This window comes from Cimex lectularius, unplaced genomic scaffold, assembly GCF_000648675.2.
Source record: "Cimex lectularius strain Harlan isolate CLEC.00 unplaced genomic scaffold, Clec_2.1 scaffold311, whole genome shotgun sequence".
Lineage (NCBI taxonomy): Eukaryota > Metazoa > Arthropoda > Insecta > Hemiptera > Cimicidae > Cimex > Cimex lectularius.
The window spans coordinates 291,212-305,006 of NW_019394197.1; the positions used below are offsets into that span (position 1 = coordinate 291,212).

Below are 13,795 nucleotides of genomic sequence, written 5' to 3' on the forward strand. Positions count from 1 at the left end.
AATTTCCTGACCCTTCGCCCTCGGACCGGTTCGTCCTGGGAAAGATGCCGTTCTGAGGGTTAGCTGGAAAAAAATTGCGCAATGATAAATAAAAGGGCCGTTGGGTTTCATTGTCGTGTATTGTCTTTTTAAGTTTTTCAAATACACTGATGGTTAATTCCATCACTGGACAAACTTATATCCTACGTTACCCAAATTTGGTGAGAATGCCATTTGAGTTCTTCGACACTTTACTGACAGGGAGACACTAATCATAACTATTTCTAAATATGGTAGTGTTCAAACTTCATCTTGTACTGTCACAATCCTTAGGATTTTACTAACTTCCAAAGGAATGTTCAAGTAGTTGATAATTTTGCGCTTTCTGGTGAGATTAATATGAGTTGACCCAGTTCATGGACATTGGTTTATATTGGGCAGACTGATATTTTTCTAGTTCTTAGAACGATTTCCTAATTCATTTTTTCAGCCTGTTTTTATATTTACTTATGATATCTATAGGATTCCCCTCCATAATTTCTCTGATTTGGCCTGTTTTTCTTGTTTTGAAAATCAGAGTTTCAGACTTAACTAGGGTCAGTGGTTGGTCGTGATTCTAAGGATTAGGAGCAGACTGATATTTATAGAAATGAAAAATGATGGAATGAGTGTGGTATTCAATCCTTTTTAAAAAGATAGTTCCTATTCACAGTAAGTTGTTTTTGCAACAATCCGGATTTCGAGCCCTTTAGCTCATCATCAGGTTGAAGGACTTCTACAACCACGTATCTCGATATGAATTGCCAAAGTGAACCGCTGATACCTCCGCCAACGCGACGTACCAATTAGCAGCTGAAAACATTGCAAGAGTTAGAAAAATAGCATTCTGCTCCTAATCCTTACAATCTAGATCAACCCTTGAAGACCCTATTTAAGTCTGAAACTCTGATTTTCAAAAAAAAAAAAAAAAAAAAGGCAAAATCAGAGATATTGTGGAGGAGAAGCCTAGAGATATCATAAATATCTATAAATATTTAGGCTGAACGAATGAATTTGGAAAACGTCCCAAGAGCTAGAATTTAAATGAAACTCCTTGACTAAATTTTGGATTTCCTGACAAAACTATTTCTGCAATTTCCCGTAATAATTTAACTTGTTTTATATTTTATTATTAAAATAATAATTGTTCAGCTTATTTTATAAGAATTTTATTACATACTTGTCTATTTTTATCATCCAGCACGAAAGGGTTATCGATAGTTTTAATTGAAATGAAACTTGTTCACCAAATTTTTGATTTCCTGACAAAACTATTTCTGCAATTTCCCATAATAATTTAATTTATCGTATATTTTTTTAGATCAAAATATTGAATATTCACCACATTTTGTAAGAATTTTATTATTAACTTGTCTGTTTTTATCATCCAGCACGAGATGGTTATTGATAGCTTTAATTGAAATGAAACTTCTTGACAATCTATTTGTGTTTTTGCCTATAATAATTGAAATTATAATTATATTATTAAATGTTAATTCCTTTCCCCATTTATAAGAATTTTAACATCTATTTTTATCATTACCTTGTCCATTTTTAACATCCAATGCGAAACAATAATTTTAATTGAAATGAAAATCCTGGACCAAATTTTTGATTTCTTGACAAAAGTATTTATGAAATTTTCCTTAATAATTTAATTTATTATATATTTTATTATTATAATAATAATAATTGTTCAGCACATTTTATAGAAGTTATATTATTAACTTATCAATTTTTATCATCAATCACGAGAGTGTGTTAATTGAAATGAAACTTTTTAACCAAATTTTTGATTTCCTGACAAAACTATTTCTGCACTTTCCCAAAATATATGATAATTCAATTTATCATATATTTTTTAAAATTAAAATATTGAAAATTCATCTTATTTTGTAAGAATGTTATTTTTTTTCATCAAGCACGAGAGTGTTATTAATAGTGTTAATTGAAATGAAACTTTTTAACCAAATTTTTGATTTCTGACAAAACTGTTTCTGCAATTTCCCATAATAATTCAATTTATCATATAAATATATGATAAATTGAATTATTATAGGAAATTGCAGTACTTTTGTCAGGAAATCAAAAATTTGGTCAAAAAGTTTCATTTCACTCGTGCTTGATGATAAAAATTGAAAAGTTAATAATAAAATTTTTATCATCACGCACGAGTGAAATGAAACTTTTTGACCAAATTTTTGATTTCCTGACAAAAGTACTTCTGCAATTTCCCATAATAATTCAATTTATCATATATTTTTAAATTAAAATATTGAATATTCATCTTATTTTGTAAGAATGTTATTACTTTTTTTATTTTTATCATCAAGTACGAAAGTGTTATCGATAGTTTTAATTGAACTGAAACTTTGTAACCAAATTTCATTTCCTGTTTAGTCTATTTATGTTCTTACTCGTAATAATTTAGCTTATAATTTTATTATTAAATAATTAATTTTGTGTCCTTTTTATAAATCTTTTATTATTAACTTCAATCGATTTTCATCATTCAAAATGTATGATATGTAAGTAAAAGGTAATAATCATCAGATGATTGTACTCTTAAGTTAATTCATGCAAAATAATTCGGTTTATTGTTATTTAAAATTTAGTAAAAATTGTTATAATGATTATTGTTATTAATTATCATCTGTTGAATTGTACTTCCCTGTAGTAAGCTCAGTTTATTATCTACTTCCCCTTGTACCTAAGCATTTTTCTATTGATACAAAAGGGTCGAATTGCCACATAAACAACCCTCGCGTCATCGAACCCGTTTGCGACCCATCGGGCCAGTCCCGCGATGTCGAAACCCATCGGGTCGAAATGGCATTTCGTAATGACCACGACTCCAAATGCAAACATTTCCCCAGTCCAAAGGGTACAAAAAGTTGTTTTTCTCCCGGACTGGAAGGGCGGAATTAAACGTCCTCCCTATCAAGATTGTCTTAGAGGCGGTCTATTCAAATGGAAATTCGTCCGTGTTCCGACTCCTGTTGACCATCTTATGAGGGTGGTAATTGAACGAGTGGATTCGTGCCTCGGAATAAACATGCCTAAAGAATATATGACTTAATTAAGATTTCTTATTAAAAAAAAAGATTTAAACCTAACAGGAAAAAATCCTAATTAAATGTATGATCTTAATTTTTAAAAAAACTACCTCAAGGTTCATTCATTCCTGATTCTGGCAAGGTTTCATGAAAATATTGGAATTTTAAACCGTTTTGTTTTTCAGGTCCTTGGTCGAGACAATTTGAAATCAAATTTGACGTTGTTAGTTATTTATTTACGGTTGAAACCTCGCTTTTCAATGAATCTTACGGACCCGTATGTCCCTTGACCTGAATATTCGGCCCTCGTTGTTCAAGTATGTAAAATAGTCTCGATTTTACACTCCGAAACATAACGTATGAAATAAATAAAATACATATTGCTGTTTTTTTTTGTTTTTTTTTGTTTTTTTTTACTGTTGATGTATAACCTTTGAAAATTGTTGAGAAAAAATCAGGTTGAAAACGAAGGATGTGTCCAGTCGTTCAATATTAATTCCAAGGCATGGTCTTTGAAATTCAATATTATTTATATTCACTAGTTTCGTGGTCCGCTTGACCAATTGATATCTTACAATTAATTAAGGTTTTCAGTTGAGATAAAAAAAGTCAATGGCACGAGCGGGATTCGAACCCACGATCTTCGGCTTGATACGCCGCAGCTCTACCACTTGAGCTATCGTGACTTCGATCCACTTGGACACTGACTTCCCATCTCAACCCCACCTTTTGAATTTTCCCTCCTTTTTGCCATTTTTCAAATGTCGTGTAAGCGGATTGGATTCTCGAGGACAAATGAAATGATGAAATGACCACGGAGAGCTTTAGTGAAGTAGACTTCAATTTAATTCACCAATTAATATTTTTCAAGTAATTAGTCAGGCGGACCACGAAATTAGTGAATTTAATGAATTAAATTCAAGTCTACTTCACTAAAGCTCTCCGTGACCATTTCATTTGTCGTCGAGAATCCAATCCGCTTACACGACAATTGAAAAATGGCAAAAAGGAGGGAAAATTCAAAAGGTGCGGTTGAGATGGGAAGTTGGCGTCCGAGTGGATCGAGGTCACGATAGCTCAAGTGGTAGAGCAGCAGCGTATCAAGCCGAAGATCGTGGGTTCGAATCCCGCTCCTGCCATTGACTTTTTTATCTCAACTAAAAAGCTTAATTAATTGTAATATATTAACTTGTCAATGGACCACGAAATTAGTGAATTTATATTTGTATTCTTGCCTGTAAAACTTATTACATATTTTAATCATAAATTATTAACCTTTATAATTCGGCCTATGTTGTTCAAATATGTAAAAAATATGGATTTTATTCAATAGACAGGACTATAATGTATGAAACAAATAAATCGATAATATTTTGAACTGATGATGTATAACCTATACAAATTGGTGTGAAAAATCATAAAAATCACATAGAAACATATCTAATCATTTAAAAACGAAGATTGAGTCAGTAAATCGATATGTTTGTACGTCAGATTTAACAGATCAATTTATATTATTTATAATCAACATGAAAGAATTCACTTTTACATGAATGGTCGTTGTTTAAAATAATTGTACAGTAAAAAAAGGTCAAACACGCAAGCTTTCTATAAAGATTTTTCTTCCATTGTCCCTACTGACATTTTATAACTCAAGATTATAAACGAAAAAAGGATATATATTAAGATAGAAGGGAAAAAATCAAATATCATTAATGAGTTGTTCTCATTTGGGACGGAGCGAGAATGTCACACGAGCAGTAAATCGACAGACACAGACTTTTACGACCGTCCAAAGCAGAAGAAAAAAGTAAAATAAGATGAGCCAGGACGAAAAAAAAAAATAAAGTCCCATTATTACATATAAATAAAGGTCTGAGGATCGAACGCGGTCCACGAAACGCCAATAAAAGAAACTGGTTCGGTAAGAATGTCGTCTGATTAACACCAGTTGTTTAATTAATATCCGAGACCAAATTTGGACATCTCGAAGGCACGGCTAAATTTCCATGGAAACCATTCTCAGTGGACCGTCTGACCTCCTTCGACACTGTATATTTTCTTCTTTTTTTGAAAGTTTGATTATAATTTCCTCGTTTTAAATATGCTAATCATTCCGTTTAAGGAAAACATGAAAAACGAGTGTTCCAGTGCTTATAAAGGACCGACGACTTGCCGAAGTCATCTGTCTAGACGCCGGCCCAATTCATTGTTGAGTTCGTATAAAACATTCAATTCCACTCTTGTCATCATAATATGAAAACTAATATTAAAGAAAGGTGTAATAGGTTAGAGTACAATGTGGAGGAAAAGAAGAAGTAGAAGAGATAAAGAGATAGATGGATAGAAAGATAGATAGACAGACAGACAGACAGATAGGTAGATAGATAGATAGGTAGATAGATAGATAGATAGATAGATAGATAGAGAGAGAGAGAGAGAGAGAGAGAGTGAGAGAGAAAACAAATGAATGTGGTTGAAAAAAATTTAGAAAAACGTGATGAGATAGATAAATATATGAGTAAATAGATAGATAGATAGAAAAGAATTAAGAGAGACAGTTTAAAAGAAGAGAATAATGAAGATAAAAACGTTAAGCAATGAGAAGACAAGAACAAAATTTAGGGGGGGAGTTCGAAAAATAGTGTGGGAATATAGAAATCGAATTAGTGGGGGAGAGAATGAGAGAGAGAGAAAGAGAGAACGAGTGAGAGAGAGAGAGAAAGAGAGAGAGAAGGAAGAGAAAAATGAAAATGAAAATATTAAAAAAATGAAAAGAAAATACAAAAACAGTGGGGCCAAAAAAAGAAGAATGAACATTGAAAAAGAAAAGAAAGAGTGAGTGATAGAGGGAGATAGAGAAAGAGAGAGAGAGAGAGAGAGAGAGACAAACGGACAGACAGACAGACAGTCAGAGATATGAAAGAAGATAAAAAATGAAAAGATGGACAAAAAATTAGGTGTGGGGAAGAAAAAGTGAAAAAATAACGAAAAAAAAATAAAATGAAAATAAAGCTAAAGATAAGAAAATAAGAAATAGGGAAGAGAGAAAGGGAAAGAGATTGATAGAGAGAATGGGTGAAAGAAAAAGAAAGAGAGATAGTGATAGAGAGAGAGAGGGGGGGGAAAGGAATAGTGAGAAAGTGAGGGAGAGAGTATGTAAATGAGAGAGAGAGAGAGAGAGAGAGAGAGAGAATAACAATTTAAAAAACTGAAAAGACAAGGACAAAAAATATGCGCCGGGAAGAATGAGTGAAATAATAAATTGAAAAATAGAGAACTGGTGAAATGAAGAAAGGGAGAGGCAAATATTGAGTGAGTGAGATCCATGATACGTGAGAGCGAGGGAGAGAGAGAGAGAGAAATTTGGATATATAAATAGATACATAGAAAAATAGATAACTATACAGAGAGAGATCATGATTAAAAAAAGAGTAGAATAGAGTTAAAACATGAAAAATTGAAAGATAAAGATGAAAGGGAAATGATAAGAAAGAGAATGCGGAAAATAGTTGTGAGGATAGCAGAGAGAAGGTAATAAGTTGGTGGGGAGTAACAAAAAAAGTGACAAAGAAAAAATAGGGCAAAAGGTGAGGGAAGAGAGAGAGAGAGAGAGAGAGAGAGAGAGAGAGGGAGGGATTAAAAGAAAAGAATAATGAAGATAAAAATATTTAAAAAAAAAAACAAAATATTATATACAAACCGTGAGGCAAAAAAAAAGAAGAATGAACATTGAAAAATAAAAAAAAGAGTGAGAGATAGAGAGAGAGAGAGAGAGAGAGAGAGAGAGAGAGAGAGAGAGAGGGGGGGGGATTAAAAGAAAAGAATAATGAAGATAAAAATATTTAAAAAAAAAGCCAAAATATTATATACAAAACGTGAGGCAAAAAAAGAAGAATGAACATTGAAAAAAAAAGTGAGTGATAGAGAGACAGAGAGTGAGAGAGCGAGAGAGAGAGAGAGAGAGAGAGAGAGAGAGAGAGAGAGAGAGAGAATGGAAGAACGATATTAAAGGAAGAGAAAAATTAAGGTAAAAAATGGAAAGACGGCGACAAAAATTTGGCGGGGGGAAGAATGAGAGAGAAAAATAACGAGAGGAAAATAGATTGAAAAATAAAGCCAACTAGTGAAATGGAAAAAGAGAGAGAGAAATAGTGGGTGGGAGAGAGAATGATTGAGATTGAAATCCGTGATAAGAGAGACAGAGGGAAAGATATATAAATACATGAATAGATAAAGATAGAGTAAAAAAGTGACAACGAAAAGACAGGTCAAAGAGTGAAAGAGAGTGAAGTGAAAAGTGGGTGAGAGTGAAAAAAGTAAGGAGAAATAACAATGCAACGAAAATGACCAAAATTTGGTGGCAGAGAATAATGATTAAAATACGGTAGAAGAGGAGAAAATATTAAAAAAGAAACAGAAAGGGACAAGAAAGATCGGAAAGAGGGAGTGTTTTGAAAAAGTTAGATAAAAAAGACATAAAGAATGACAACACATCGACAGAGGAAAGTAAAGGAAAAGTAAAAGTGAGAAAAGGAAGGAGAGGACAAGAGATTTCAACAGCAAGAGATAGACTTAGTTAAAGGCCGATGGAAGAAACAGAGAAAATGAGCGGTGGATTTAAAAATATGTTGATAAGACAAAAGTAGAAAAAAGGATAAAAACTTGATGTAGGACGGAAAGGATTAGAAATATAAAGATAAATTAACCATTTGAAAAGAAAGATGAAGAGTAGGGATTAAAAAAAGATAGAAATGGTAGATAAAGATGAAGAGATAGCGAAATCGTTGGTATAGGAAAAAGTGAAAGAAATGTGGAAAAATGAAAAAAAGACAGAGGACGAGAGAGAAAGGGAGGGAGGGAGAGAGAGAAACAGTTAGACGAAAAAGAAAAGTCAGCACTTAGAATAGAAAAATCAAGAAGAAGAAAACAAATATTGGTGAGATAAAGAGATTGAGGAAGGGATAGATTAACAAAAATACAAAGATATGGAGAGGTTGAGGGATAAGTTTTTCGTGTTGTGTCTATTTTTACCGTTTTCTCCCAATAGTCATGATTATATAATTTCTGAATAGACACATTTAACTGAACGGTCAAAATTTCTCACTAAATAATAGATAAATATTTAAAAATTGACACGACGCTCAATTGAGGGCAGGGATTACAAATTGGATATTCACCCCCTTACCAATCCCGATCCGTTTGACACCGGCGACATTTGCAGCCCGGCCAAGGAAGTAGCGACCAAATTAGAACGGGAGTTAGACAAGGGTGACTAATCGGCCCGCATTTGTTTCAAACCAGTCGATCTTGTATCTCCCCGAGGGCGGAATTAGTGCCATCAGTAACCACCCTCCCAACATACACCCAGGGCTTGTCAAGGGTGAGTCAGTTGTCAAATTTCTTGTCCGTCAAATTACGAATTTTAAAAAACAAACAGAACAGTCCTAGTAAATTTTAGAATTTGAACACTAGTTCCAAACCAGTACAGATTTCTTAAACATGGGCTGTTTCAGAGAATAGAACTGCTAAAAATGACCAGATAAACAACCAACTATAAAATTCAGTCTTCCCTTTTTTCTTTGCATATTGCATTATTTTCTCTCCACTTTTTTCTTATCAATAGTTCATCTCCATAAACGAATTTTTTTGCCCTTCTCTTTACAATATTAATTCTCCCTCCTGTCTTATAAATTCTTACGAATTATACATAAAAACTAGTATGGTACTAAAAATGATCCCAACGTTCAATTAGTTGTTATGAAATTATCAGATAACATAACTTAAGACAACTTTAGTAGTAAATCTAGATTTTTGTAGGTAGGTAAATTGTAATCTAGGTAAATTGTAGATTTAAATATGTTAATCAATTTACTCACTAACGTAAAATTAAATGAACACTTTTTCAAAAATTTCTGGACTCACGTATTACAAAGAACACAATGTGTGCACATTGCCCACATTATTATTCCCTCTCTCTCTCCTCTGTCTGTCTGTCTGTCTGTCTCTCTCTCTCTCTCTCTCTCTCTCTCTCTCTCTCTCTCTCTCTCATTTACAAAAGTATCAAATTCTCTCATTTTGGGCTGTATTCTTGACGGCTTATGCTTGTTTGACATCATTTGGTTGTGACATCAAAAGCGAGAAAGTTATTTGACCGTGAACAGGATCGAACCTGGGACCTTTCAGCCCTCGAGTCCGAGACGGTACCGGTGCGCCACGGCAAAACGAACCCGGCTTATGCTTACTTATTAAGAGTAAAATCACGGAATTTTCAGAAAAAATGTAATCAAATCAAATTTGTCTAACAAAATGTAATAATTTTTTTGTGAGAAATTTCGTTTAAAATGAATCCACCTAAAAATGGTTGTACTATTTTCGTACATTTTCAGTTGATCAATAAAATCAATCTTCAAGAGTTGGTAAAAATAAAAATTAAACGTATTAAACTTACAACAGAAAAATTGAAATGTTACGAGCGCAACGTAACAATTTACAATGGAAATAACTTGTATTAATATTAAGGAAGAAAATAAACTATAATTTGTCTTATTAATAACATTTTAACGCATAAAGATAAAAATATGAAAAAACTTTTATGATGCTCTAATAATTGCATATTACATTTTTTTTACCAATCATGTCTGGCATTACCACCACTCGGAAAAAACTTACAAAAACTGCAAAATATATGACGTTTTGATTCACATAAAATCTAAAAATGGATGGTACGTACTCAGTTATATGCAATTTACAAAACATTTAATGCTGAACTTTGAAATAATTATGCTCGACTTAGGCCCCGTTGCACCAGTCACGGTTCAAGCCGGGTTCACTGGAACGTCGTTCACAATTTGAACGAAGTTCAGCGAAGGGAGCGTTGCACCATGTGCAGGGGACCGCCGTTCAGCTGATCGCTGTTCAACCAGTCGTTGGTACAACTGATTATAGCCTTTTTGTACGGTTATAGCTATACGTCGTAGTTTTTCATTGTTTATATTGTTTGCTGTACCGCTTTCCCTAGTCTTTTTGTGTTGATTTCATTGTTTTTTTTACTGTTTTTTATTTTTTCAATCTATATTCTTTATTTGTTTAACCACTTTAATTTTGTTGCTTTTATTTTGTATTTTATTTTTAGCTATTTCATTGTTTATTGAACCACTAGGTAGTAAGTTTATAGTTTTTATAGTCTTTAATTAGTTTTAGTAAGTAGTTTTTATTGTATTTTATTCAGTTTAAGTAGTTTTTAGAGTCTTTCAATTAGTTTTAGTTTGTAGTTTTTATCTATATCCATTGTTTCGTTGTTTGTGTTATTTCATTTATTATTAAAAAATATGTCGGACAAAAAACGGGCGGCTAATTTCACAAAAACTGAGGAGAATATTTTATTAGGCCTAGTTCGGAAATATGTCCTCATTGTGGAAAACAAAAAGACAGACGCCGTAAGTGCCAAACAAAAGGCAGACTGTTGGCAACAGATTACGGCGGAATATAACTCTCATGGGGTTACTGCGAGAAGCAGTGCCGTTTTGAAAGGAAAATACGAAAATATTAAGAAAAGAGGAAAAAAAAAACTCTCCGAAAAAAGTGCCCATATTAAAAAAACTGGAGGTGGGCCACCACTTCCAGCTGACGACAGTCAGGACAAAGTTTTAATGGATATACTGGGTACCCAGTTAACTGGTTTTCAAAGCCAGTACGATGATGATAAACCAGGTAAGTTATTCATATTTCACTTTTAACCCTTTTTTTATTGTATTCTGAAATCTTATATTAATATTTATTTTAAATTAATATTCCAGAAAATGAAAGCATGAACGTGGAAGTGGTTCAGATTGAGGTCGACAACAATTGCAATATTGTGAGCCCAGATGTAAGTATTTTATAAATAGATATTTATTTTAACCTTCGCAATAATGGTGTTCTTTTTCAGAAAGAAGATGAACTAATAGCGCTAGATGAGCCCATAAACGAAGCAGAAACCACTGCCGCTTTGTCAGAGCCATCGTGCTCATGGGCAGATTACAATCCACGATTATTAAGAACGCCTGTCTCCGCACCTCTGAGGAAAGGTAAGGAAAGGATTTATATTTATCTTAATTTTTTATTACTGATACAGTTAAGGTAATTGCAATGAAAGCTCATAAACAAATTCTCAATTAGATATTATAGTTTGTGTTTTTTGATATCTATTTATTTTATTTTATTTTTTACAGAATACAAGAAAGCCCCTTTGCGGGATAAGATATCAAAGTGGGCTATTATGAAAACCGAGTTAGCTGGACTTCAGCAACAAGGTCACGACACCTTGCTCAACAAAAAGCTGGAAGAACTGGACAATAAAATAGAATGCCACAAGAAAAAAACCGACTTAAAAATGAAATGCATTTTGGAAGAACACAATTTAAGGATGCTTCACTTAAAAATAGAGCATGAGAGACGACTACAAGCCCTTGAACAAGAAAATGAAATTTTAAAATCAAAAAAGAAAATAGAATAAAAACAATTGTTGCATTTTTAAAATTTATTTTATTTGATTATTGCATTATTTTAGTTTACATATCAATTATATTTTTATTAAAAGTAGTATTTCTTAAGATTAGATTATTTTAATTTACATTACATTTTTATTATTTCCTTTACACTAAATTATTATCTTTTATTATATGTACATATATGTCAATATAAATATTTATATACATTTTTGTACTACTTCTTTACATAACTTCTATACGTTCGATGGTGTGGTCTATAAGGTATCAAAATATTCGATAAATGGAATTCTTGCATTCCCATCATATTCCACTTCTCCAATTTGATTGAACTGAAGGTTAATAATTTGGGTTTCCACTTCATCATTGATGAATGGAATTGGATCTTTAAAAATGCATGATATATTGTGCAATACTGCAGTTGCTACCACAATTGGCTCAACCAAATTAAAGTTGCACCTCATTCCAATAGCAAGTATAGGAAAGCGACGTTTCCAAACACCATATGATCTCTCGACAACGTTTCTTGTCCTAATTAAGGACTCATTGTAGAGTATTTCCCCTCTTGTGGTTGGGTGATTTAATTTTGTTAGCAAGTATTTTTTTAGAGGATACCCACTGTCACCAACCAAAACAAGATCATTCATATCTCCATTTTCAAATTGTGTTTTTAAGATTGAATTTCTAAAAATGTGGGCATCGTGTGTGCTACCGGGCCACCTGGCAACAATGTTTTCGAACTTCAGCTCTGCATCGCAAACTGTCTGTACATTCAATGAAAAGAATCCTTTCCTGTTGCGAAACAGCTCTGCTTGATTACCACCTAAAAATTAAACAGAAAAACTAGAAATGGAAAAAAGATATTTGCAATTTATTTTATACCTGGAGATTGTAAACGAACATGAGTGCAATCAATAGCACCTATGCACTTTGGAAATTTGCTGATTTTGTACATTTCAGCACAGACAGCCATTCTTCCAGCTTCGTTTTTTGGAAAATGAATAAATTCTCGCCTCAATGATGCAAGAGCTCGAGAAACTCTGCGCACCATTCTACATACAGTAGATTTATGCAACCCACTGAAATCACCACAAACTGTCAAAAACGATCCTGTTGCATAAAATCGAAGTGTAGTTAGTAACATCAGTTCGGGGGAGGTAGCCTGATTTCTGAAAACATTATCAATCAAGTAAAAAAAAAAAAAAAAACCATTGCTATTCAAAGCTAACTAATTAATATCACTTACCTGGTAGTTCGATGAGTGATTGAATTTCGTATTTTCTCTAATACGAAGTTCACTGCATGCTTTGTCATTCTGAATCTGTTGAAGAATTCATCATTATCCCATTCGTGAAAATGTTCCCTTCTGGTTCTAAAAACCCTTTCTTTGTTTATATGTAGAGCTACTAGCTCAAGGAAATCTTCATCGTCTGTTAATTCCTCTAATAAATAACTAGATAAAAATGCGTCCATTTCGATGTCTCAATATACGGTTAAACAACGCGCAGGTTATATTATTAAATGAACGTTGTTCAGCTCTGAACCCTGTTTAACCCGAGCTCGACGACCGTTCAGAATTGCTCGACGTTCATCACTTGATCTCGGATCAATAGAGATTGAAAAACGCCGATATTTGTGTTGAACTCCGTTCAGTACTGAACCAAGGTTAAACGAAGTTGGTGCAACGGGCCCTTAGTGTTCATCGCAACCAAACTGAAGCATATGTCAAATCATTTTTATACTATATAATAATTTAACTCCTGAAAATAAAAGCACTAAAAATATTTTAAAAATCTTACCGAAATATGAATAACATAATATAGCCATAATCATTTTTAATAACATTATAAAAATAATTAAAATAAAATAAAAATATTTTAAAAATATATATATGCAAAATATTACCTATTTTGTCTATTACACTACCACTTATTACGTTATTTTTTCTTTCTGAAAGCAGTAGCGATATTATTGTTAATTAGATTAAGCATGTCTGTAAACCTCGTAGTTATAATTTTAACAAACAACATTGTATTATAGATTTTATAATGATTATTGTAAAATGTTGTTCTTTGCGACTTTAAATAAAACATTAATCTGTCCCTCTCTCTCTCTCTCTCTCTCTCTCTCTCTCTCTCTCTCTCTCTCTCACTTTCACTCTCGTATGTAAGTTCAAATTGTGAAACGTCCGTTTTTCGTTGAGTGTAAGAAAGGTCAAATTTACCTAACTCT

At 32.7% G+C, this 13,795-nt stretch overlaps 2 protein-coding genes across 2 annotated transcripts; one reads left to right on the plus strand and one right to left on the minus strand.

Annotated features, from left to right (window-relative positions):
- The first annotated feature begins 10,294 nt into the window (after window positions 1–10,294).
- On the plus strand, window positions 10,295–11,604 carry LOC106663052 (fibrinogen silencer-binding protein-like). Its single transcript, XM_014387581.1, has 4 exons — window positions 10,295–10,787; window positions 10,874–10,944; window positions 11,005–11,143; window positions 11,288–11,604. The coding sequence occupies exons 1-4, from the start codon at window positions 10,406–10,408 to the stop codon at window positions 11,569–11,571; spliced, it is 876 nt and encodes a 291-aa protein (XP_014243067.1). The 5' UTR covers window positions 10,295–10,405; the 3' UTR covers window positions 11,572–11,604.
- A 105-nt stretch (window positions 11,605–11,709) lies between these two features.
- Window positions 11,710–13,253, minus strand: LOC112128225 (putative nuclease HARBI1). The gene is made up of 3 exons (XM_024230084.1): window positions 12,810–13,253; window positions 12,446–12,732; window positions 11,710–12,386 (listed from the first exon to the last, which is right to left on the minus strand). The coding sequence occupies exons 1-3, from the start codon at window positions 13,034–13,036 to the stop codon at window positions 11,821–11,823; spliced, it is 1,080 nt and encodes a 359-aa protein (XP_024085852.1). The 5' UTR covers window positions 13,037–13,253; the 3' UTR covers window positions 11,710–11,820.
- Between the last annotated feature and the right edge of the window lie 542 nt (window positions 13,254–13,795).